The sequence below is a fragment of the Agelaius phoeniceus genome, chromosome 3 (genome assembly GCF_051311805.1).
Source record: "Agelaius phoeniceus isolate bAgePho1 chromosome 3, bAgePho1.hap1, whole genome shotgun sequence".
NCBI lineage: Eukaryota > Metazoa > Chordata > Aves > Passeriformes > Icteridae > Agelaius > Agelaius phoeniceus.
In genome coordinates, this window is record NC_135267.1 from 71643142 (window position 1) to 71667267 (window position 24126).

The 24126-nt window shown below is 52.6% G+C and overlaps 1 protein-coding gene across 1 annotated transcript; it reads left to right on the top strand.

Annotated features, from left to right (window-relative positions):
• The first annotated feature begins 20442 nt into the window (after positions 1-20442).
• On the top strand, positions 20443-22802 carry IRF2BP2 (interferon regulatory factor 2 binding protein 2). The gene is made up of 2 exons (XM_054629740.2): positions 20443-21618; positions 21861-22802. The coding sequence occupies exons 1-2, from the start codon at positions 20586-20588 to the stop codon at positions 22580-22582; spliced, it is 1755 nt and encodes a 584-aa protein (XP_054485715.1). The 5' UTR covers positions 20443-20585; the 3' UTR covers positions 22583-22802.
• The last annotated feature ends 1324 nt before the right edge of the window (positions 22803-24126 follow it).

A 24126-nucleotide genomic window follows, 5' to 3' on the forward strand; every position in this document is an offset into this window, starting at 1 on the left:
ACCTTATTCTGATCATGCTCCAAGAGCAAAACCTGCACTTCCCAGTCTAGACAACCTGTAATCAGGCAAGGGAAGAGCAGGCAAAGGGAACAATTAATGGGTGTGATCTCAGCCTCTTGCAGCCTGCCTTAAAAACCTCCAAGGACTGGTTTTATGAGTGGGCATCTGTGGGAGCATACCCACGTCTCCTCTGGGGGCCACCCATGCCATGAGTGCCCCACTCCTGCTCCCTTCCCATGCAGTGCTTTCACTTGAAGGGGATCAAGGAAATTAAGTGGCTGGAAAATAACCCAAAATGTAAATTATTTTTAATTTGGTCCCAGATGTGAGCTTCCATACCACCCCTGAACAGGACTGGGCATGAGCAAGAAGTTTGAGAGGGGAAGAAGGAAGGCAGTTTTCACTATAACAAAATGTCCCCTTGCAATATCTCCCAAGTACTTTGGTTGCAATTCCTCCAAGCCCATCTGAAACTTCAGAAGCAGTCTGAAAGAAGCAGCTGTGTGGAAGGAGGCCTGGTGCCCCCATGGGAGCAGACCCCAGGCACAACCACTGGCTGCCTACCCACCCCACAGCTGCTGCCTGTACTCCACCAAGGGTAGGTAGGGGGGGCAGGAAAGGACAGGGCGGCAGCAGCAAAGGGCACAACTCCCTTCACTGCTTGTTCCCACATTTGGTGAACCTTTGGAGGGCAGAGGGAGGAGAAGAGGAAGGGATATTCATATTACAGCATACAAAAGAGGTAATGAAAGTGTGGCAATGCCAGTCACTCGCTGCATGCCACGGAATCACAGGGCAGCCTCACCCTTCTTGTTGGGGCCAGGGTGTTCGTTGTGTTGAGGGAAGCAGGAACCAGCCAGACCCCCCTGCAGGGAAGCAGGGAAGCAGGAACCACCCCAGCCAGACCCCCCCTGCCTCCAGCCACTGCAGGCTGGCACAGGAGAGGGGGATTGGTGGAGGCAGAGGTGATGGGGGACGTCTCTGCGGGTCGTTGCTGATCTGTCACCACAGGCTGAGTCAGGCTCAACGAGATACTTCTATGAGCTGGGAAAACATCCAAAAAGGAGAAGTGGTGATGTTTGCCTCCCCAGTCAGTTGGCTCACCATTAGTGTTTTTCTACTTCCCTGTTCTAATTAAACACACTTAGTGTATGTCAGTCTTCAAAGAAGTGATAACCAGCTTGGGGCAAATGCCTATGGGAAAGGGACAAGGCAAGAATGCCTTGAGAAATGCCCCAGCACCAGGCTTGCTCCCACCCTGCTGATGGCCAGCCCTCCCTGGTTAAAAGCTATGATGCCTGTGAAGTGCAGACATGCAGGGAGCCATGGGCAGGTTTGCAAGTCAGAGCTCAGGGGAGAGCAGTGTGCTAGGAATAAAAGACAGGTTTCCTCAGAGACGCAAACGAAACCTCGCTGTCCCACTTAGAGCTGCTCTCAACACCACATATGGCAGGTGTCTGAAGCAAGGCAGTGACACTAAACATGTCCCTTCAAAGGACAAAACACAGAAGAATCTTTCCAGCTATCAGCTTTTTGTAACTCAGACAAAATGCTAGAGAGGCTTCTTTGATTGGCCTGCCCTTCTCCTCCCAGGGGAGGACAGGGAAGGGACATGGGCGCCTGGGACAGGAGATGTGCTACATGCAGCACCCATTCTCAGCACATTTCTCTAACAGCCACCCTGCTCTCTGTGGATTTTATAAAAAAAGTGACCACTGGGGAAATCTGTCACTAAAATTTAATATCCTGTTGTCTGTGAGGATGCAGTCCTTTTGGGAAATTCAGTCCTGACCGTTAAAAATAAAGCAGCCCTGTGGAAACAGTGAGACAAACAGCTCTGCCCTGTGCACCCAAGCCAGCATGCCTGGAGTCCTCAAAGTCCAGTTGTACTCAGCCCAGATCAAGTCCATTCCCCACAGGAGAGCTGTTCTGGAAGCTACTTGGAAATGCATCCCAGCAGAGCAGTATCACCCACAGCATTTACCTGCGGTTGATGTGGAGTTACACTGACATGACACTTCCCTATGGCTGCACCAGGCTATTTTAAATTCGAGGCAGGCATAAGGCATGTGACAGTACATGTTGTTCATGTGGGGAAACTCTTTCATTAATATTCATGCCTTGGGACTGGCCTAGGGTAGACAGTTTTTTTGAGCATGCAACACATTTAAAATGCAGGGTTGCCTTTAATGTGTGGAACATTGATGCAGCTGAAATCATTGGTTCACCTAAAATCAGACCTTCACAGAAACCCCATTTCCTCCGAGCACCAACAGACTTATTTGTACGGGTAGAAACATTCTTGATCTTCAGTCACCAAAGGCTAATCTCTCTCAGAGTGAAAGAAAAAGTAAAACCTCAAGAAGCTGAAGGATGTGTGGGAGTTAATTTTTATATCTAAACAGTTATTTGAACCAACACAGCGGTATAAAAACACATGTCCACCCTCCTTTTGCTCTGGAAAGAGAGTTTAGAGGATTTAGAGGACACGTGGATCTCCAGGCCACACTGTCAGTAATTTATACAGGGGTGGCCTCAGAAGTGACACATGTCCCCACGGCCTGCACTGCTGTTGTACCCTGGCTGTAGCAGGAGGCTGCAGTGCCCAGCCTGCAGCAGCTGGCTCCTGCAGCAGCACAGCTGCCTGGCACTGCTGGCTGGCCTGGCAGCCCTGCAGGGCTGCTGCGGGGCGGGCGGCTGTGTGCAGCCTCAGTGCAGGCAGCACTCGGGGCAGGAGCTGCGTGCCCCTCATGCCAAGTTGTCTCTGCCTGTGAGTCACAGCCCTGACTCATGAGCTGCTGTGGATTAAGTTGTAATTTGAAGATGTTGCCGCCTACATCTGTCTGCACTGCTCCTCTCCCGGAGGTGGCAGAAACAAACATTCATACAGTCATCCCAAAAATTCGGCCAGACGTGCTAGTTCAAACCCCAGGTGAGGGCAGGTTAGGATAGTGAGCAGGTGAGCACACACCTTGCAGCAATAAACCCGGGGAAGGAGATTTCCACCCCACTCAGGGGCTGGAAGATGTCTGCTGCTCCACCTGCCAGCTCCCTGCCATAGCTCTCTCATCTGCCCCGCCCAAACCCCTTGCCTGGCCCCAGCACCTCATGGAAAGGTCTCTCTGCTCACCCCACACACCACAGGGGTCCTCTAACACCTAAAACAGGGGCAAGTGTTTGTCAAATGCATGTGTTAATGCTCTAAGAATCATGAGCACCAGTTCTCTTGCCATTTGCACTGCCTTGGAAAATTAGTTATATTGGGACCCAAGAGCTAGAAACATTTGTACTGACATATATTTAACTGAAATAGCCAATTAAACTAAAATTGCTTTGATTTAAGTGAAAATTCAGACAAGTGGTAGTACCCAGGATAAGATTGATCAGGATTATTTGTGAACTCCCAGGCACATTTCTGCTGGAAGAGCCAAATTTCTGTACCATGTGCCTATTCTGGCTCTCATTTCTTTTTTTTTTCCTGGCATTAAACCACCTGTTGGAAGACAAACCGTGCCTTATCCAGCATAAAGGCAGCCAGCACACTTGTCAACAGTTTCTGAACAAATGGAAGCATGCATTTGTACAGGATCAGCACTTTGCACCAGGAAGCCACCGTGTTTGTGATATTGGAAGCCATAAAGGCAGATTTTTTTTCTTCTATCAGCAGCTCACGTGTGCAATGCTTTCACTAACATGGTTTAACTTCGGCCCTTTGATTAGAGCAGCACAACCCCTTCCCACAGGCCAGTCCTCGGCTCTGGGTTAGTCATTGCTTTTGGTTTACACACAGGAATTGTGTTTGATGCAGGAGCAGATAAGCAATGCATCTGCTCAGTCATATTTCCCCAGCGTCTCTCCCTTTGTTCTTTTGCCTTTTATCTGCCGAGTTCTCTCTGCAGAGATCCCTGCCCTTGCCCTGCCGCTTTTCCCTTCTTTTCTAAGCTTGCCCTTGCCCACCCCTGCTTCTGCAGAAAAACAACCAGCCACTCGCATTCAGCAATGCCCTCGCTATTTACTGATGTCAGTTCCCCCACTCAGAATTCATTTCCCTTTTGTTTGCCTTAGCTAGAAAGGTCCGTGAAATTCGCAACAGTTTCTCCTAAATGAGAGCAGAGAAGAGAGAAGCCCTGCATCCCGCACGTGGCAGCGCGGGTCACCCCTCCATCCATCCATCCATCCATCCATCCATCCATCCATCCATCCATCCATCCATCCATCCATCCATCCATCCATCCGTCCATGGCCCGGCGTGCCCGCAGCGCTCCCTCCGCTGGAGGCGGGGGTGTGCGCCGGGCTGGGCGCGCTGAGTCACCGCCCGGGCTCAGCGCACCGGCCCCAACGCAGCACGGACCCATCAGCGCAGCAAAAGCGATGCTGACAGCTCCAGTGCACAGCTAGCGCTGACTAAAGGCCAGCCTGTGTCTCCGGGGCAGGAGGAGGGCGAGAAGGGGCTGGTGCCCAGGGCAGCGCCAGCGCTCCTCCGGCTGACTCAGCCTGAACTGCCCCCGCAGGTCCCCGCGCGGGGAGGGCCCCAGCCCTGCTGTGGGTACACGGAGCTTCCTTGGCACATATGCCAGTCCTACGGCGTGTAGGTCTGGTGCCTTCAGGAGCTGCCCCGGGATGGGCTGGAGCGGGACAAGATGAGGCGGGCAGGGAAAGAGATGGTCCTGCCCATGCTGTGCACAGCAGGTATCCCAGCAGGGACACATTTGCTTGCTGGAGTAGTCTGCAAAAGAAATTGCTATAGGCATGAATATTTAAATTTCCTTCCAATGGGTATCAAGCCAAATTCCACATCTCAGTTCCAGGGTGAATCAGGATGATCAGACACGCTGCTTCACAGAACAGAAACGCAGAAGTAAGACCAAATCCCAGTGCCTTCCTCCAGAGGGGATGGAGTGCCTGGCTAATTAATTCAGCAGAAAGGGAGGGAGGAATCGTAGCCCTGCAGGCTATTGGATTTTTTTCATCTTTGCTCGGAGGGCTTACCTGGCAAGGCTGTTCCCTGAGGTCAGCAAGTTAAAGAACAGTGTCTGTTGAACAGACAACCTGTGACTCTTTTGCAAAGCTCCTCTGCTGGGTGAACATGTCTTGCCTCTGTCAAATACTGCTATTCCCCTGGGAATATGTGCTCTGAGCATGGGGCAGGAAAGAAAGAGGCAGATACACCTTGCCATCTTCTGGGATCTGCTTAAAAAAGGACAGGGAAGTGTGTTTAAATTCCCTTTTATTTATCTCTGGGTCAGCTAGACTCATCCTGGGTCCCAGCTGGATGACACCAACCAGATTGTATGCCTGGATAGTGCATCCTGGGATAATGGGCACTGTACCCCAGTGTGGTCCTCCAGCATTGCCCAGCACCTCCATCCCACCTGGCAGGACTGCACTGCTGCAGCTGGCCTGTTCAGGTGCATTAGCAGCAGGGCAGACTTTCCAGAGCAGCCTTCCCCATGCCACAGTTTGCTTTGGTTGTGCCCCAGCTGGGCAGCCCTGCCGCAGGCAGCAGAAGCGTGATGTGCAGACAGGCTGCAGCAAGCCAGCCCTGATGCTAGAGCCAATGCCCAGAGAAAAGTGTCCTAATCCTGCCAGGTTTGCTCCTTACTGGCATCCACGTGAGCTAATCCTTCCCAGCGTGTACCCAACCCTCCCATTTCCTTCCCTGGGAAAGCTGTTGGCCTTCTCACCTGGCAGCACTGCACTGGGCACTGAGCTGCCACCCATGGGGAGAGCAGGAGGCACCCCTGCCGTGACCTGGGCTCTCAGGCTGCAGAGACAGCCCAGCACCAGGGGCTGTCCTGGCTCACACCTCAGCAGCTTCCTCTGCAAACCTAACAGATGCTCACAGCAAAGAAACAGAAACCAAAGCAGAAAAATGAGGCGTCTGCAGAAATGCTTTGTTGGTGGACTGCTGCTGGGTACTGCTGGTTCTGCAGGGGCTCCTGTTCCTGTCGGGATCTGCCTTTGCTGCCGTTTGCAGCCTCCTGGAGCTGCCTCTCCAGCAAGAAGCACACAGTGATCACTGGCAGTGGTCCCTGGGGATATTACTGCACGATGGGAAAAGCAGCTACAGCAGCGGCTGGGCGTGATGCTGAAGAAGTCATCTTCCTACTGTGTCCTTAATACAAATACTTTATGGAAAATGAATCAGCCCTCTTTGGGCTTTTTTCCAGAGGCCCCTCTGACTAATTTTGTCCAAAACAGCCGGGCTGACCCTGCACAGCAGTATGACAGTGGCAGACAGGACCTGCTCACGTTTGGGTGGAGGCAGGGAAAAACTGTTTTGCAGGCCTGCCCAAAAAAATCCTCAGGCTGACTCTGCCAAAAACCACACCAAACATATGGTAAATGAAATCGCTGGCAGGGAGCTGGCTTGGACGGCAGGAGTGTTTCAGCACTGTGGACTGCTTGTTAGCTGGCCTGAATTGTATTTATGCTGCTTTAAGCAGCTCCATATTTAAGGAAAAGAAGGCAAAGGAGAGGGCAATGCCAATTTTTTGGGTGTGCTTTTGATGCCTCCCTATGCACATTATTTTCCTGACAATATTAGTATGGTCACAGTGCTTGTCCCATCCTGTGGTTAAGAGCACAACAGCCCTACAGAAGGTTTCACCTCCTCATATGGCAACAGTCTCCTGTGGAAAAGCAGACAGAAGGGCTTTTCTCTCTTGGAACAGGGACACTGCCTATTTCACCATATGAATGTCGTGTACATTTCATGGAGTTGATGAAATCATGTACAGATGGGATCCATCTTAACAAAGGCTCTCATTCACAGGGCAGGTTTCTCTGTGGCGTATCTTGGGCCATATCCCAGCTTGCATAACCATATCAACCAAATGCATCCACAGAGCCAGGCAAATTTCTGAGAGGACACCAGACACAGAAATGCTGTGCCCCTGCTGCTGTGAACAGCTTGACTTACTCTGACTTACTTTGCAGCAGTTTGGCCCCTCTGGGAATATGAGCCTTGGAGTCATGGCAATAAACACGCCTTTCCTCACGTGACAGCCTTTAAAAGGATTCAGGTACCAGATACCATTTCCAGGATGCTGCCAGGTGCTGTGGAGAAAGCATGGCAGAGCAGCAAGATCATAAGAAAGAGGTGCCTGATGTCTTCAGAAATTTGGTAGGCTGCCATAAGAATAGTTGTGGTAGCTACAGCTACTGAAGGAGGATGAAAATAGAGCAGACAAACAGCAGTTCCTTTTTTCGAGTCTGGGGGATCATTTTTCCTCCTGGAGCTAGAGTGGTGGAGTGCCAGGGGCAGAGATCACCTCCACATTCAAGGGCAGCTTTCCACTACCCTTTGCATGCTACAGCTTGGAGCTCAGACGTTCCCCAGCCCTACCCCATCCCTTAGTTTCCCCCATCTCTCTGCAGGCTGACTATTGCACTGGCAAGGGGCTTTTTCAAGAGAAGGCAGGGGGACAGATACCTCAGAGCTGCTGTCCTGCTCCTGACTCCATGGGCACACCTTTCTGGGTCTGGGGCTGAGTGGTTATCTAAGTCAATGGGATGACCAAATCCCACAGAATCTGTTTGTTCAACAAGCTGATCTGGATAAGGAAAATCAAAGTTTCAAAGCAAACTTTTGGGCACAATCCAGCCCAAACATGGATCAATAAACCTTTCCCCCTGCTTTAAACACTTTCTTAAAGTGCATTCAGCACTCAGTCAGTAGTACCTTAGAAACTCTCACTATCTGCCTATGCTCAAAAGGACAAAAAACAACAACAAAAGGAAATATACAGAGGGATGACTTAAGAGAGTTTGGAAATCGCTTCCCATATGAAACACTCCTTTAGTCACAGGCACAAAAAAGCATCAAAATTCCCTGTCTCTGATGTAAACAACAGAAAGAAAAAGTCATCTGGAAGGACAGGATGATTCATACTGAGGACCTGACTCGTAATATTCATCAGTGTTGAAATTGCCTCTGCAAGATGACTGCATGTGAAAACAGCATCAGCGAAATCCCAGCTTCTGCCACAAGAAGTATCATTAGCAGCAAAGTGGTGTGGTGAGACTCCAGTGGCACAACCCTTGCCCAGATGAGGGTGACTAATTGTAAGTCATCCGACCTGTCCCAGCTAAAACAGCACTGTCATTCAGGTAAAACTGCTTTACATAAGGGCAGCTGCAGCACACTGGAGCATGCTCAGCCTTTGCAGCCATCTTCAACAGCAAAATAGAAGGGTTTTTTCTTGGCCCTGAAAAAATTCCTGCTGAGAGCTTCCTTATAAAGGAAGAAAGAGCTGCTCAAGTTGGATGCTTGAAGAAAACTGGAAAATTGGCCAGTCTTTTCCCTTATGTTAACTGCCCTGAGCCAAGCGGTAAAAGGGCAAAAAAGGCCACGCTGACTTTATGCATTGTTAGGAGATACTTTCCCCTGCACATTTGAATCTGTTTACTTAATCTTCTAGGCCTTTACCCATGAATATTAAATTCCTTGATCACTATGCATTAGGAGTCATCTTCACACCATCTGTTTGTATTTGTCATCTAACCCTTGTAAATAATAAAATGTACTTTGTTCTCAAGTTCATGGATCCTAGCAGGAGAGCAATTGCTGTTGAGGAAAAGTACTGTGTGAAACTATTGGCAGTGACAGGACTCTTCTTTAGCCTCCCATCTTGCCACTACACAAATCAAATTAATCAAATGGAAGCCAGGGTCCAGCCCAAAGAGCGATGCAGGGTTTCTTTGAAGGGCCAGAAGAGATGATGGAGGGCTCTGCACCTCTGAATGTGATGCAGGCGCTCTTGCCCATGCTTCTAAAAGAAGGCAATGACAGAAGAGAAGGCTGCACTTCAGGGGAGCAGCCTTACTGAGAGTCAGGCATGCCAACAGCTGCTCTGCTCAAGCAAAAATACAGTCTGGATTGGCAGGAATGGCTGTGGCTGTTTAACAGGGTGGCCTGGGCAGCTGGCCTGGGCAAACTTCCTAAGAGGTACTGGCACAAAAGAAACATCTGAGGAAGAAATAGGTAAATGAGAAGATAGACAATGTTTCTCTCACACCTGGGAGTGCCATTAAAGAAGTGAAATTGTCACCCATCAGCTGAGAGGTAAAGTTCAGAGAAGGCTTGGCAAATATCAAGGGAAACAGTGATAAAGTGCAGTTGTTACAATATGAAATTAATCCTTAATGGAGCTCTGCCTGAAAATTTTATTAGATCATGCAATGAGAACAGTCTTGACACATATTACAAAGGTTCAATTTCAACTTTATCACTGCAGATAAATGTGTGAATCCCTAGGACAATGGACCCATGAGAAGGGAAAAACATGTGCCATGGTGGAAGACCTCTGTGGACAACAAAAGATGGCTGGCCACCACACCTCATGGGCACAGTGCCTTGGGGACCCAGTCAGAGACATACTTTGCAGGAGAATCACTGTGATTTACATTCCCTAAGGATTTGTCTCTGTGCTCCTATAAATTTTCTTATATGCCAGGCAACTATCAATAAGCACTCAAATTGTTACCATCTAGTTAAAACCTAATGTAGTCGGTTGAAGAAGGGATAATTTAGGAGATTAAATAGAATCATATTATTTTTATCTGACACATTGGTAGCAACAAATTTAGGCAAGAGAATGGTTGTCAAATATTTGTTTAACTGGAAGAGTTATCTGGTCTTGGACAAGATACCACTTGCCAGTCTGCTCAGCCTTGCAAACATCCCACACCAGGAGGTTACCTATTAAAGTGATAGACAATATAACTTGTTAATTGTTAGAGCATTTTGACCTTAGACTTTGCCCAGGTATTTAATAACACCATCTGCTCTCTAGGTCTGCAATGCTATTATTTTTGCATGAGGATTACTCTTCTTTCTCCACAAAAAAGGTTGCAAAAAACTGCTAAAGGAGAGTAGGGCAGCATGGTACTTAAACCTGACTGCCCAAGCAAAATATACAGGAGGCACAGTTCACCCAAAATATCGCAGATGTATTGTCTTGACTTTGTAAATATTGATGTGCTGAAGGCTGAGGGCCTGTGATCCAGCCTTGTCTTGCCTGAGAATAAGCTGGGAGTGAAATGCACTCTGGTTCAGGCTGCCACTCACCTTGCTCTTTCTGGCACCATTGCACTGTCCTTCACCAAAACAACAGCAATGGTCCAAAGGCCACATTTAGGATCACTGTGCCTTCAGATCTTTTTCTCTTTGATAGCATGCTTTTAAGCTTGTGCATTTCACACCAACCAATCACATTTATCAGATTTTCCAATCCTCTTCTTGCTTACAGTGATGTGATTTTTGGCTTTGGCTTCTTAGGGAATTTAGGGAAGGGAAGAAAACTGTGTATTTCTCTCAGCGGGTGTCTCCTGGTCAGTGTTTCCATGGGGTTTCATGTAAAGCCATTCCCAGTGCACTGGAAACCTGAACCTACTGGATTCAGTGACAGAAGTCCTAACAACTGAGATGAGCCACTTTCTCACTCTGGAATGTTGCAATTTTTGTGCAAATAGTCTTTTCCTCCACATAAAGAGAAGCTGAAACCTGATAGCTGGTGAGCTGCCAGATGAAGGAGGAAGCATTAGAGGTGTGAACACCAAAGTGATCCAAAATACAAGGCCAAGAGAAAGAACCCAGAGTGTATTTTAAATTTAAAAGTGCACATTTGTAGTGAGTTTTCAAAAAATGTTTTTATTTAGTTTACTCCTTATTGGTGTATGTTTGAGGAACAAAACAATCATGAATCCTCCACACCCCCAGCTTAATTCCTATATGAGACCTAGGAGGTGGAGTGCTTTACTTGGCACTCTTTTGCAAGAGAGAGGTCAAATATGAAACTGAACATATGAATGCAATTAGGAGGGTATGTAAAATATGGGGGCTGGATGTCTTAACAGTGTCCGAAGCAGGCATGTCTTGACATGCCATTGGTTGAAAATGACTTTAAGTATTTCAGTCTGTCGGACAGTGTATCTGATTACATCTGAAAAGAGTTTCTTAGTCTTTTGCTCATATGATTTTTCTCATATTTCAAGTGTAGGAGTTTGACTCTGAGAGCCTAGCATGCAGAAGCATTCACATCTTTTTGAAGTGTATGAAACAATATCTTTTTATTACCAATGCTGGTTCTGGAAGAAGATGTGAAAAAGTCCAGATTCTTCCCACTTGTCCTGTATTCATTTTGAGACAAAGAAAGTTCTAAGGACATTTATGCATGTTACCTGTAGGTGCATGTAGCAGGTTGTGATGTGATATTTTTTCCATTTGTAAATAGAGAAACTGGTATTTTCTTACCATATACAGCTGAGTAAGTTTTCTTACTGTTGTTTCGTAAATGACAAAGGAATGGCTAAAATCTGTGCCAAAAGTATGCACAAAAATCTATCTCTACTCTTTGCCTATGATTTGCATTTTCTTTTAAACCTTTCCAAGTGAAGCAGTAGGCAAAACCCCCGGCAACTAGAAGCATGTGCAAGGATGCAGAAAGCTTTAGAATATGTTTCCACACCCTGCTGACCTATTCATCAAAAAGTCTGCCAAAACACGTACCTCTTGGTCTAAAGCAAAATTCACAAGAAAGGGCCTCTCTTGCATTAACCTACTTCTTTCCAGGTTGCGTGCCACTGCGGGATCTCCCAGAGGAAGAGGAGCTGAGCCCATTTTGTGACTTTGCTGTCCTCCCTAGGAATTTTCCCAGCTCCTTGGCAGAGGGGGACACTGGCAGGAGCAGCCCTGCTTCAGCTCTGCGGGTGGGCCAGGCTGGGACTCTGAGTTAAGCCAAGCAGATGCAGTGGTCCTGTGGATGAGGCAGCAGTGAGCTGTCAGCTGCAGGGCTGCCTGACCTCGCATGAAGTGGTGCAGTGCAACATCACCTCAGGCCAAATGCTGCTCTGGTGAAAATGCAGTGACTTAGCAGAGCTGCCCCCAGCGGGAACTATGATTCCCCTGTGATCACTGGCTCACTGAGGCTGGCAGTGCTGAGTGAATCTAGGTTTAGATGTGCCTGTCTTCTTCTTTTCCCAGCTCTCTCTCCATTTGAAACACCATCCTGGTTCACGAGCACGGTGCAGTCCCAGGGTAAGATTCTCACAATCCCAGAGAGCATTTGTGGAGCCATAAATTTGACAGCAATAGCTTCAAATGGAAAGTAGGCTCCCATACTGAAGCAGACATGGGAGTATCTTCCTCACCTCATGCCTGCATTGCATGTACCTTTTTTTGAGATTGTAATACAAACTCCCATTTCATTTACATACACACACATGCAGGTACGTGTTTTACTCTAGTTTTGTACCTGTTAGACAGAGGCCCGATAAGAACAACAAAGAAAAAATCATGCTGGTAGTTTTTTTAGTGCTACTGAGTGATAAGGACATCCGTCTACAGTGAAGAGAAGTCCTGTGCAGTGGTTTCTCCACATTATCATTATTGGTGATGGAGGCAGGGCTGTGATCTTGCTCTGCAGGATATGGAGCCCAGCCTTTAAACTCCTCAGGTCCTGGCAGGAAATCAGACCCATCTCCAGTGTGGCCCTGGGCCCCTGGGAAGCCCAGCTGGTCCATGTGTCCCTCCCTCCTCTTCACTGTGTACTCTGGCAGCCCAGGGAGGGTTGTCACAGCTGCTGGTGGGTGGTGGGAAGACACCTGTGGGTGCAGCATGAGGGGGTTCTGCAGCAGCTCCAAACTGATGCTGCTGCTGAGGTCCCTTCCCAGTCACCCATCCTGACCTGCTTCCTTCTCTGCAGAAGCACCCCTGGTGCAGCAGGATGGTGGCACTAGGGCAGGTTTAGTTGCACTGCAGCTGTTGGTGCTGCCAGATTTGCTCCAGCAGCCACATAAGCAAAGTGCCGAGGGCAGCGCCGGCAGAACCGAGAGCAGGGGTGGGGGAGAATGGGACCACTTCTGCTGACAGCACCAGCTCATTGTGCCCTCCCAAGCAGAGCTGCAGGTGTGCTGCATGCTCTCCTCTGGTAGCTCACCCAGCTCATGCCCAAGGCCATCTGGATCAAAGACAGGATGAGACACTGCTCCGGAAACCAGGGCCAAGCTCCTCTCTTCAGCATGGCGCTCTGGGGTGGTGATTTGGTCTGCTATTATGTAAGATTCAACAAAAGCTGTATAACAAAACTATTTTAAGTAAGAATGTTAATTGAAGGCTGAGTCAGGCTGCAGCTAAAGCAGAGATGTTTTTGAGAGGCTTGTTCTCTTTTTCATTTGGTCTGTATTTTTTTCACTTAATTATAATGTGTGTGGAACAGCAGTTAGCAATAATAGTAACTGGCAGAGGGAAAATGGATGAACAAGATGATCGTCCTCTTGCCTCTGGATCAGCCACTGAAACCCATCCCAGATCTGCACTTTTCAAAAGTCATTCACCTCTGAGCCTGCACGAGGCATATGGGAAGTGCAAGCAGAGCAAAGAGGCAGCTCCTTGGTGCTCCTTATTGTGATGGACTGTGGGTGGAAACTGGTGAGATGTGTTAGGGGGAGGCTCACTGAAGGATGCCTGTGTGACACCTTCCAAGAGCACATGCAATACCTGAATCAGCAGCAAGTGGCAGCTGTGCAAGCAGCCTCTGTGGCTGCCCCAGCAAGCTCACTGGCATGGCCATTCCTCAAGGAAGACACGAGGTCCTTCACAGGACCCATTATTGAAGATGACTGGTCCTCATCCAGTCCTGTTTGGGAGAGTAAGCGATATGCTAGCCCCAGCTTTTGGCAAGCTCCTTTAATGACTGGAATTTGCAGGAGGAGACTGAGTTTAATTGCCAGTTCCAGCACAGGTCTACCAGTTAGTAATGCTGCTGGTGTTCTTTTAATCGAATATGAACTCAACTGTACTTCCTAGCAGGCACCTCCTTCTGGAGCTCAGCATGAGCAGAAGGGATGTGGGTGCCTGGAAAAGGGATGTGTGTGATTTTCTTTGCCCGAAAGTACACATGGACAGAATGAAGTAATCCAATACAACTCTGCTGTTTAAGTTTACAAATACATCATTAATGTCTAAACTTGTAAGTATTGCTCCTCAGCATTGCTACACATACACATACTACTCATATGACAGAATGTACAGGATAAAAATATCCTTTTTGACTTGTTTTTACTTAGCATATTAGACTGCAGTCAGCAAAAAGACAAGGCTATGGTCTGAAGCACAGAGAGGAGCATTTCCTCCTTGCTCTGCCTGCCCAGAATGCTCCCTAAGGGGTTCCCTGCAGAGGAGGGGCACTGCCTGAGCATCAGGAAGAGAGAAAGGGAGAGAATGAGAGGAAGTGCTGGGAGGCCAAAACGAAATTTTGTTTCCATTCTGTGCTTTCTCAGATTTGGGCACCCCTCTGTTAACTCTTGTCTCGTTGCAAAATTGAAATGGTATAGCTGCAATGATTAGCAGAAACATGGGCACCCCAACAATATCTCAATGTGCCTGGAACAAACCAAGGCTGCAGCCTCATGAACCATTTTGCAGCTTTTGTATGCCAATGATTAAAATTCCTCCTGAAGGAAAACTGGTCTGTTCAAGGGACTCTGCTGTAGCAGCTGCCCACCATTCCCTGTATTATAGTCCTTTCCCTAAAGAGCGACACCTCTGAAGAGGGGGGATAGGGGAGCACACTAACAGAGTACATCTTGCTACCCAGGGTTTGGTAGCTACACAATCCTAGCAATTGGTAGGGAATCAGAGAGGGAATCCATCTCCGCTTTTCTCTCCCCTGAGTCTTTTTGTACTAGCTGATCTGTGCGGAGGCCAAGCCCATGGGCACCTGCCCCCCCGGAGGCCCCAGCCCCTCCAGGTGTCCGTGCCCTGCAGGAAGGAGGAGACAACTGCTGCTGCGAGAGGAGAAAAATGGGATTGCGAAATGGCCGGCACTGCTAGGAAGCCTGGATATCAGCAGCAGCACAGCCTCCCTTCAGCTGGGCTGCCTGCCCCACTGGTGGTGGTCCTGTCCTGCCCCAAACTGTGGGGCCACCAGCCATCGAGGAGGGGAGGCTTTTGGGACGGCGAGTTCTTCTGGCAGGCCCGGGAGGTGATTTGCCAGCTGGAGCTGTCAGCAAGCGCCAGTTTGCTGCTTCAGGGGGATGTTTGGGTAATGCAGGAACTCCCATGTTGGAAACAGCATTCATACCCTTGGCCCACACTTTGAGAAGGTCTGGTCCTCGGTTTTGACTTTTATTTTGTGTGAGGACCCTACTGCCAACTCCCACAAGCAGGGAAAAAGCATTTCCCAGCCCGAACTCCCCAGCCCATCTGAGAAAGCCTTTGGCAGAGCCTCCTTGGGGCTCCTCTTTGTGCTTTGCTCACGCACACCAGCACTTCCACACACGCAGAGAGGGAAGCTCTGCCCCTCTGCAGCTCCTCGGGGCTCCGCAAACTGCATCGACACGGGCTAAGGGGAATGAAGCACAGACAAGGAACACAACTATCCAGAAGCCTAAGAAGAAGGAGCTTTAAAGCCCTCTGTAATTTTTTCAACAGACGATCTGTTTCTGCTCTTATTTTGTAACGTTTCCTGTGGAGTCCTCGCCCCTGTCCAATTTTTCTGAGGGTATTTGGAAGCCTGTCGACTCCCGCACAGAAGGCAGGGAGCAGAGCCAGCGCGGTGTCACGGAGGGGTCACTGCTTCCTGGGCTTCCTGTTTATTTTGGGAAGGGGTCACCCGGCCAGCCGGCCGCTCTGCCTGCGCCCCGGGAAGCCCCCGGCCACCACATTCCTGCCCCCCTCGCCCGGGGCTGCAGACAATTGCTGACTGTGGCTCGAAATGCAGAGCACCAAGGCGGGGTGTAAATGGGATAACCCGACATGCCTATTTACTCAGCCTGGGGATAAGGGGCGGAAGCTTTTTCACATCAATTGCCCTTTCTTCTGGTATCTGGAGGTGTCTCTCTGAAGTTTTTCGTTCTCTTCGGAGGGTAGCAACCTCTGAATTTCTCAAGTATTTCCATGATCTTTTCCTCGCTGCTTTTTTTTCTACTTCTACTTGAAAAAAGGGCATAAAGTCAACTGCGCTGTTAAAAACAGAATTGTCTCCTTTTTTAAAGAAAGCATGCAAATTTTTCTCCAAACTGCCTAGAGCAGAGCCCACCAATGGAGCAGAAGCTGTAGCACACAGGCTCTTGCTCACAGTGCAAGTCCCTGGTAGCTCGCCCTGGCCAGGCTGTCTAGAGCAAAGCACTGGAGCAGAATAGCAGCATCTCCATATTTTGGGACATATCCGTGAATGAACGGTAAATGATTTTCCTATTGCTGTTTCCTCTTCTAAGCAGGCTCTGCTTAGGTGCCTCGCAGCTCTTCAGAAGTTAACACCAAACAGCAGCATTCAGTGCAGCTGTCCTCAAGGAGTTAATAAAAGGCCCCATGTATGGGAAACAGCAGACACTGAGTAGCTGCTCAAGTCCCTCTCGATCCTCTGGCACGTCCTGCCTCACACTGAGCGAGTGCACTGACCTCTCTCCGGCCTCGGTGGAGTATTTTTGTGCCAGTGGCTCTGTCAGCTCCTGCCATCAGCAGTCAGCTCCAGGCTGCAGGGCAGCCGTCAGCACGCTGCTGACGAGCAGCTCTTGGGGAAGCATGCTCTCATCCTGCAAGCCCAGAAGTGCACATAGCCTTACATTCATAGTGATGCTCCTGTGAATAAAGTTGTAGCTGGTCGTAAACATCTGCAGGAGCAGTGGTGTACCATGAGCCTGTCCAAACCCTATTTATGTCAACACGCTGTGCCTGATGACACCCTCATTTGCACCAGTGTCTTTTTTCCCCCCCATAGCACTAGATTAAACATTGTTGGCCCAGAGTCACCTGCATCTGACTCAATTCAAAACTTCAAGGACTATTCCCAGACTCTCCTCTCTCAGTTCTGAGAGAGCAACCTCCATAATTCATTATTAATCAATGAAGGAGAGGTGGTAGCATCCTTCAGCATAATTGCCCTTCCTTTCTTGGCTCTGGCCATTTTGATATTACCCTGCAGGACTTCTGCCACAACAGGAGGATGCAAATAAGAGCTATGGAGGAAGCAGTGTGTATCTGCTGGAGAAGGATGTGAGACAGCCCTCAATCAGAAGGGAAAGAAGAATGCCAAGGGCAGAGGTGATCAAGTGAGGAGCACTGGTTTGGACACAGAGGAAGGGCAGGCCCCATGGGGGATAGGTATGTGGGTGAAGTGCAGGCTGGGGGCACAGTTCTGAGACAAGGGTCTGCACGCAATCACTGCTGCCAGTGCAGAGGATAAGAGGGAAAGGATAAAACCCTGCAGGGAGGAAGAGAAACACAGCAAGATCTCGGTGTGGTTCATTGACAAAAGCAAAAAACCACATTGTGACAAGGGGCATGGCATTGATTTGGGGGTGGCGAACAGAGTTCATCTCAAAGAGCTGCCCCATTATAACCTTCCCTGTCCCCTCCTTCCCTCACCCATGACACTGGGCACACCAGAGCAAGACGAAAGCCTTTCACACTGTGCTGGACCCTCATCCATGCCATCATGGTGCTCCTTGCTCAGGGACTGCCCCAGAACTTCACAGCCCTGCACCCCATAAGACATTGTCCAGCACTCACTGCTCCTATCTATAGCCTTGGTGTGTTGCAGCAAGGGGCGTTTCGCAGAGATCCGGCACAAAGGGATGGCTTCTGCTTCAAAAAAGAGAAAAAAAGAACAAGAGACAAATGCATTATTTGTTCGGTTCCTGTGCAGTTACTGCTGTAACAGTCAGCAGCTTTGAGGTATTTTTTTGTGTGATTTGATACATAAACCGCATTTCCTATGTAGCACTGCCACTATTTTTTTATCAGGTTTTTGACATTGAGCTTGGCAACATGATTTTGTTGGTTTTTTTTTCCTTTTCCACCAGAATGAATTCAAAGGCAGCAAATGCGGCAAAACCAGAATACTGCTCATCTTGACTTTTCCACGCAGCTAGTTTTCATTAAAAATAAAGGAAAATAAATACAGATCACATTTTCTGTCCTGCAGTTAAAAGCCTGCCACAGCTCAAAGCTTTGCTTTCTTCTTACCCTGCAGCCTGGCTCAGCTAGCACTCCAGCTCTGCTCATGATCTGAAATGCGCAAACACACTGTTTCTTGGCTTTCCACCAGTATATATAAATATATGTAATTTTTTCCTTCGGAGAACCTGGAGGCTAAAGCAAGAGGGCAAAGGAGTACGTGACTAAAACATCCAAACTTCCTCTTTCATAAGCCATCACATGATGAAGTGCAATTACAATTCCTGCCTTGTCCCTGCCAATTGCAGGCGCATTGCCTCACCCGAGAAACCCGGCTTCTTCCCCCGCCCCGTGTGTGTGAGTGTGTGTGTGGAGGCAGCGATCGCTGCAGCCGGCTTGGCGAGGCTCCAGCTTCGGGCTGGAGAAAGAGGGCAGTGGGTGGAAGACGAAAACAAAGATCTGTTTACTTAGCTTGCATGGATAAATCGTCTTTCCAGCCGGGGAGGGGAGGAGGGAAGAGAAACAGCTTTAAAGGACTTTGATGCAATGTGAAAGGAGGGCTGCTCGGGAAAAGCGAGCCGATGTTAACCCTTGGCTCTCCGGGATTCACGGCAGGGCTGCCCCTTCTCCTTGCTCCTGCCCTCCGGCCCCGGCCGGCCGCCGCAGGGCTGCCAGGAGCTGTGAGGGCTCCGGGGGTGGCTCCCGGCTTTGCAGCCCCGGCCGCCGCAACGGCGTGCGGGGCCGGACTGGGGGCCGGGGCTGACTTTTATTTCCCTTATGTGCAACCCGGCGCCTCCAGGGCGCCCGGCCGGCCGTGCAGTTGCAAAGTCACCCAGCCTGGCACGGGGGCCGGCGCTGCAGCCAGCGCCAGGACGAGCAGGAGGCCGAGGCAGGGGGAAGCAAGGGCTCCCCACAGCCCCGGGGCGCACGGACGGCCGCCACACGCAGTCCCCGGGCCCGGCGGGCGGCGCAGGGCGAGAGGGAGCGGCTCTGCCCCCGTGTCCGCCCGACGGGGACATTCTGCCCCCGGTGTTCGCCCGACGCCCCTCGGCAGCCCGGCCGAGCAGGGGCAGCGGAGCGGTGGCGCTGGTGGCGGGGCCAGCCCCGCAGCGCCGTCGGGCGGCCCCCAGCCGCGGGGAGGCACCTCCCGGCGGCGGCCACGGACGTCAGAGCTTCCCCAGCCCCGGCCGGCTGCCGCCTCCCGCCCTCTTTCCCTCCCTCCTCCGTAACCTACATAACGCCGTGGGAAGGGCGGCTGGAGCACGGCTGTCGGGGGGAGCAGCCTCCGCCGTGTTCACCCTGCACGGGCAAAGGCGTGCGGCCGACCGTACGTGCCGGGATGCGCCCGGTGAGGGCTGCTTCACCTCCCGTGGCACACGAGGAGAGCGAACACCCTCTCTTGCTCCCCCTTGCCCCCATCCTGTGTGTCAGTGAGGGTGCAGGTGGCGGATGAGCGATTCACAGCGTGGAAGGGGGTCGGGGAAACAGGTTTTTCTTTTTTGGGAACGAGACGGCGTGTGCTTAGTCTGTGTGAATTTCGCTAATCTGCATTAGAGAACTACTGGTTTGTGGTTTAAAATGACAGGAAATCTAGAACGTCCTATTTCCTGTGCACAAATGACAACAGTTAAGAAAAAAAAAAAAAAAAGCTGGGTAATCGTTACATTTATTTCTGATGGTGCCTCCTGCTCCGGCGGGGAGAACAAAGCCGAGCACCGCTCGGCAGGGCGCCGGCCCCTGCCCGGAGGTGGCGATGACCGGCCCGGCGGGGGGGACCTCGCAGCTGCGGGGCGCGCCCGGGGCGCCGCGTCCAAGGTCACGGGGGAGGGGGTGCACTGAGTCCCGCACTGCGGGAGGCGCCCCGCGCACCGCTGCGCCCACGGCTGGGAGGTTTCGGCAAAGCCCCTCGGCGGTGAGGGAAATAGTAATACACTCAACAATAATAAAAATAAAATCAGAAAAGAAGGAGGGAGCTGCAGGGCACCCCCGCCCCTCGCCTTCTCCCTCTCCGCTCCCACAGCCCTCCCCGGGGGCTATGCGGGGCGGGGGCGCGGCGGCCCCCCGGCGGCAGGAGGAACCCCCGGTGCCGGTGGCGGGGGCGCGGGCAGGGGCCGGGGCTGGGATCGCGGCGGCGGCGGCGGCGGCGGGGCGGGGGCGCCCATCGCGCAGGCGCGGCCGGCACTGTCGAAGAATCGTAGCGGCGGCGCGCAGAGGCGGCGGTGGCGGCTGGAGCCCGGCACGGCACGGCGCCGCCGCCAGCCCCGGCCCCGGCCCCGGCCCCCGTGGCAGTCCCCGCCCCGTCCGCCCCGCCGCGCCGCGCCGGCCCCCGCCGCCCCGCGCCGCCCCGTAGTAGCCAGAGAGCGGGGGAGCCGTGCGGGCGGCAGCGGCCGCAGCCCTGCGCCAGCCGCGCGGCGGAGATGCGCGTCCCCGCCGCCCTGTGAGCGCCGCCGGCGGAGACGGCGACGGGAGCGGCGTTCCCCGCAGCGGCTCTGCCTGCCGGGGCGCCCGCCGCGCCCCGCTCCAGCGCACGGAAGAGGAAGGCGAGGGGGAGGGGGCCCGGCGGACGGTCCCGCTGCGGCCGCGGCTCCCGAGCCTGCCCGTCGGGACTCCGGTGACGAGGGGCGGAGGAGGCAGCGGCCGAAGCCGGAGCGGGGGGCGCTCGCCGCTGCCCCGGGGCCGGGACATGTCGTCGGCGGCGGTGGCGGCTGCTTCCCGCAGGCAGTCGTGCTACCTGTGCGATCTGCCCCGCATGCCCTGGGCCATGATCTGGGACTTCACCGAGCCCGTCTGCCGGGGCTGCGTCAACTACGAGGGCGCCGACCGCGTGGAGTTCGTCATCGACACGGCGCGGCAGCTGAAGCGGGCGCACGGCTGCTTCCCCGAGGGCCGGGCCCCGCCACCGCCCCACGCCAAGCAGCCTCCGCTCTCCGCCAAGGAGCTCCTGGCGCAGCAGCAGCAGCTCGGCCACCCCTCGGCGGCGGAGGCGGCGGCGCGGCCCCCGCCGCAGCCCCTGGAGCGCTACTCGCTGGCGGCCGAGCGGCCGCCGCCCCGCCTGGGCGCCGAGTACGGCGGCAGCCGGCAGGTCAACGGGATCCTGGTGCCCAACGGCTTCCCCAAGCCCGAGGAGCCGCCCGAGCTCAACCGGCAGAGCCCGAACCCGCGGCGGACGCACGCCGTGCCGCCCACCCTGGTGCCGCTGGTGAACGGCGCCGGGCTCCCCGCCGCCATCGGCGGTCTGGGCAGCCGCGCCGCCGCCGCGGCCGCCGCCTCGCTGGCCGCCATCTCCGCCGCGCCCGCCCCCATGGCCGTGCCCGTGCCCCAGCAGCCGGCGGCGGCGGCGCAGGCGGCGGCGCAGGCGGCCGGGCAGCCCGGCGAGCTGGGACACAAGCGCCCCGGCTCCGTCTCCTCCTCCTCCTCCTCGGGTGGCGGCGGCGGCGCGGCGGGGGAGCACGACAGCGGCGCCAAAGAGAAGCGCGGCTCCGCCGAGAGCCTGCCGGCGGCGGCGGCGGCGGAGCTGGCCGCGGAGGGCAAGGGTCGGCCGGGCTCCGAGCAGGAGTGGCTGGCCAAGCCCAAAACAGTGCGGGACACGCTGCTGGCCCTGCACCAGCACGGGAGCCACACCGTGGCTCCCTTCGACAGCAAATTCAAGAAGGAGCCGGGCATGGCGGGCGGCAGGCTGCTGGGCTACGAGACCAACGGCTCCGTGGCCAAGCCAGGTGAGGAGTCGGGGACCGGGGGGCGGCAGGGGACGGCGGGGCGGGAGGGGTGGCTCTCCAGGGATATGCGGGGCGGGGGATGCCGGGCGGGTTTGGGCGTGCGGGGCGGCGGCCCGGCCGCTTGGGTGGCCTGGTGCCCGGGGGGTGGCCGGGGCCAGCCGTTTCCGCGGTTGCTCGGCGATGCGTTGTGACTGCGCTGCCTTCTTACCCTCCTCCTTGCCCCCCCTCCTCTGCCTCTGCAGGGGCCCGGGCCGCCCGGAAGAGGAAGCCTTCCCCCGAGCCCGAGGGCGAGGCTGGACCCCCGAAGATCAACGGGGAGGTGCAGCCCTGGCTGCCCACCCCGTCGGAAGGGATGAAGCTGCCGCTGACGGCCACCCCCTTCATGTCGCCCCCGCCGCCCACCGCCTCGCCCCACTCCAACCGGACCACGCCGCCCGAGGCGGCACAGAACGGCCAGTCCCCCATGGCCGCCCTCATTCTGGTGGCGGACAATGCCGGGGGCAACCACGCCTCCAAAGACGCCAACCAGGTCCACTCCACCACGCGGAGGAACAGCAGCAGCCCCCCCTCGCCCTCCGCCATGAACCAAAGAAGGCTGGGCCCCGGCAGGGAGGTGCCGGGCCAGGGGGCCAACGCGGCGGCGGCGGGCGGGCTGGAGCCCGTGCACCCCGCCAGCCTGCCGGACTCGTCCCTCGCCGCCAGCGTCCCGTTGTGTTGTACCCTCTGCCACGAGCGCCTGGAAGACACCCACTTCGTGCAGTGCCCCTCCGTCCCCTCGCACAAGTTCTGCTTCCCCTGCTCCCGGCAGAGCATCAAGCAGCAGGGAGCCAGCGGGGAGGTGTATTGCCCCAGCGGGGAGAAGTGTCCCCTGGTCGGCTCCAACGTCCCCTGGGCCTTCATGCAAGGGGAGATCGCCACCATCCTGGCCGGAGATGTGAAAGTGAAAAAGGAGAGGGACTCGTGACTCGCCTGCGCTCGCTGCCCGACGTCACCTTGAACTCGAACTGCTCGAATTCTGTATATATCTATAAATATATATATATAAATATATATATATCTCCAAGACAAGGGAAATGTAGACTTCATAAACATGGCTGTATAATTTTGATTTTTTTGAATACATTGTGTTTCTATATTTTTTGAAGACAAAAGGTATGTACTTATTATAAAGGCATTTCTTCTAATTCTTCTCTTTTTTTTTTCTGTTTCGTTTTTTCTTTTTTTCCCTTTTGTTATAGCAACTATTTGTTGTGCTTCCCTGGTGACAGTTACTGTTCAATGTAGGCTGTGACTTGCGCTGCTTTTTTTAGAGAGCACTTGGCAAACCAGAAATGCTTCTAGCTGTATTTGTATGCACTTGTTTCTTCTGTTTTTTCTTTTCTTTTCTTTTTTTTTTTTTTAAATGCCAAATACACTTTCTGACATTGTAAAGATTGCCTTACTGTCTGTGATTCCTTATTCCTGGCCCCTGTCCTGTAGAGCTGGTCGCATGCAGGCTTGGTCTGAGGCAGCTGGGGACAAGAGTGGCTAGCCAAGGCAGGCGTGCCCTTTGCCATCCCTCTGGCCGGGCGAGCTTAGGGAGCACGAGGGCTTTCTCCCAGAAGCGCGTGGCTCGGGTTGCGATGGAAGGTCCTCCAGATCCAGTCCCTGATTGCTCACTGTTTCTCAAGGGAAGTTGCCACCAGAGTAGGATGTGGAGAGGTGTCCAAGAGGCGCTGTTGAGTTAGGGATTTCTGGGTTTGTTTGTTTTTGGTTTGGTGTTTTGTTTTGTTTTGGTTTTTTTTAAGGCAAAGTTGACCACAATTCTCGTGATCAGTTCTAAGATTACAAAACTGCATTTATTCACCAGTTGCATACCATAATATGGAATTTTGATAACGAACTTAGTTACACGATTGGCAAAGGTGCCAATGTAGCACTGCCATTTCTGAAGGTCTTCAGTGTCACTTGTGGGGCTTTTGTGTCTTTGGACAAAGCTGGGGATGTGGGGAAGAGACTTTATTTTATTTTACTTTAATTTTCAGATAGTGCATATGGATTTTGATTTTGCTTACCAGTCACCTCTGGTGCTGTTGCTATTGTTACTATCGCTGACCCGGTATTTCCAAGTAGTGGCAGGTACGGTGTGGTACAGTGACAGCAGTGACTGAGGCTCTGCCAAATTGCCCGCGGGCATATCAGTGACAGCCCAAATGTGGGTGGAGGAAACCTGTAATTTCCTTATTACGTATGCTTGAAACAAACCTACTGCTATTCTTTGAAAATGAAAATATAAACTGGTTGAAATGAAAGCAATTAGGGCTGCACATAATGGCCCTGGCCCTGCCTTTTAAGCTACTTTGGAGAACTCTTTTGTAAAGCCACTTCTTTTGATCACGCTTCTGCATCACCAAGCAGACTTCTAAAATCAATAAATCATTGGTTACTAGAAATAGTTCAAGTCTAATAGTGATGTTTTTGTGCTGTTTATAGTTCATTGGCAACGCTGCAGCTGTACGAGCCCTTCTG

Bases quoted from the DNA above. Each gene is read 5' to 3' on its own strand.
- IRF2BP2 (XM_054629740.2), top strand. From the start codon at position 20,586: ATGTCGTCGGCGGCGGTGGCGGCTGCTTCCCGCAGGCAGTCGTGCTAC. The intron at 21,619-21,860 runs GTGAGGAGTCGG...CTGCCTCTGCAG, and splicing joins CGGCTCCGTGGCCAAGCCAG to GGGCCCGGGCCGCCCGGAAG.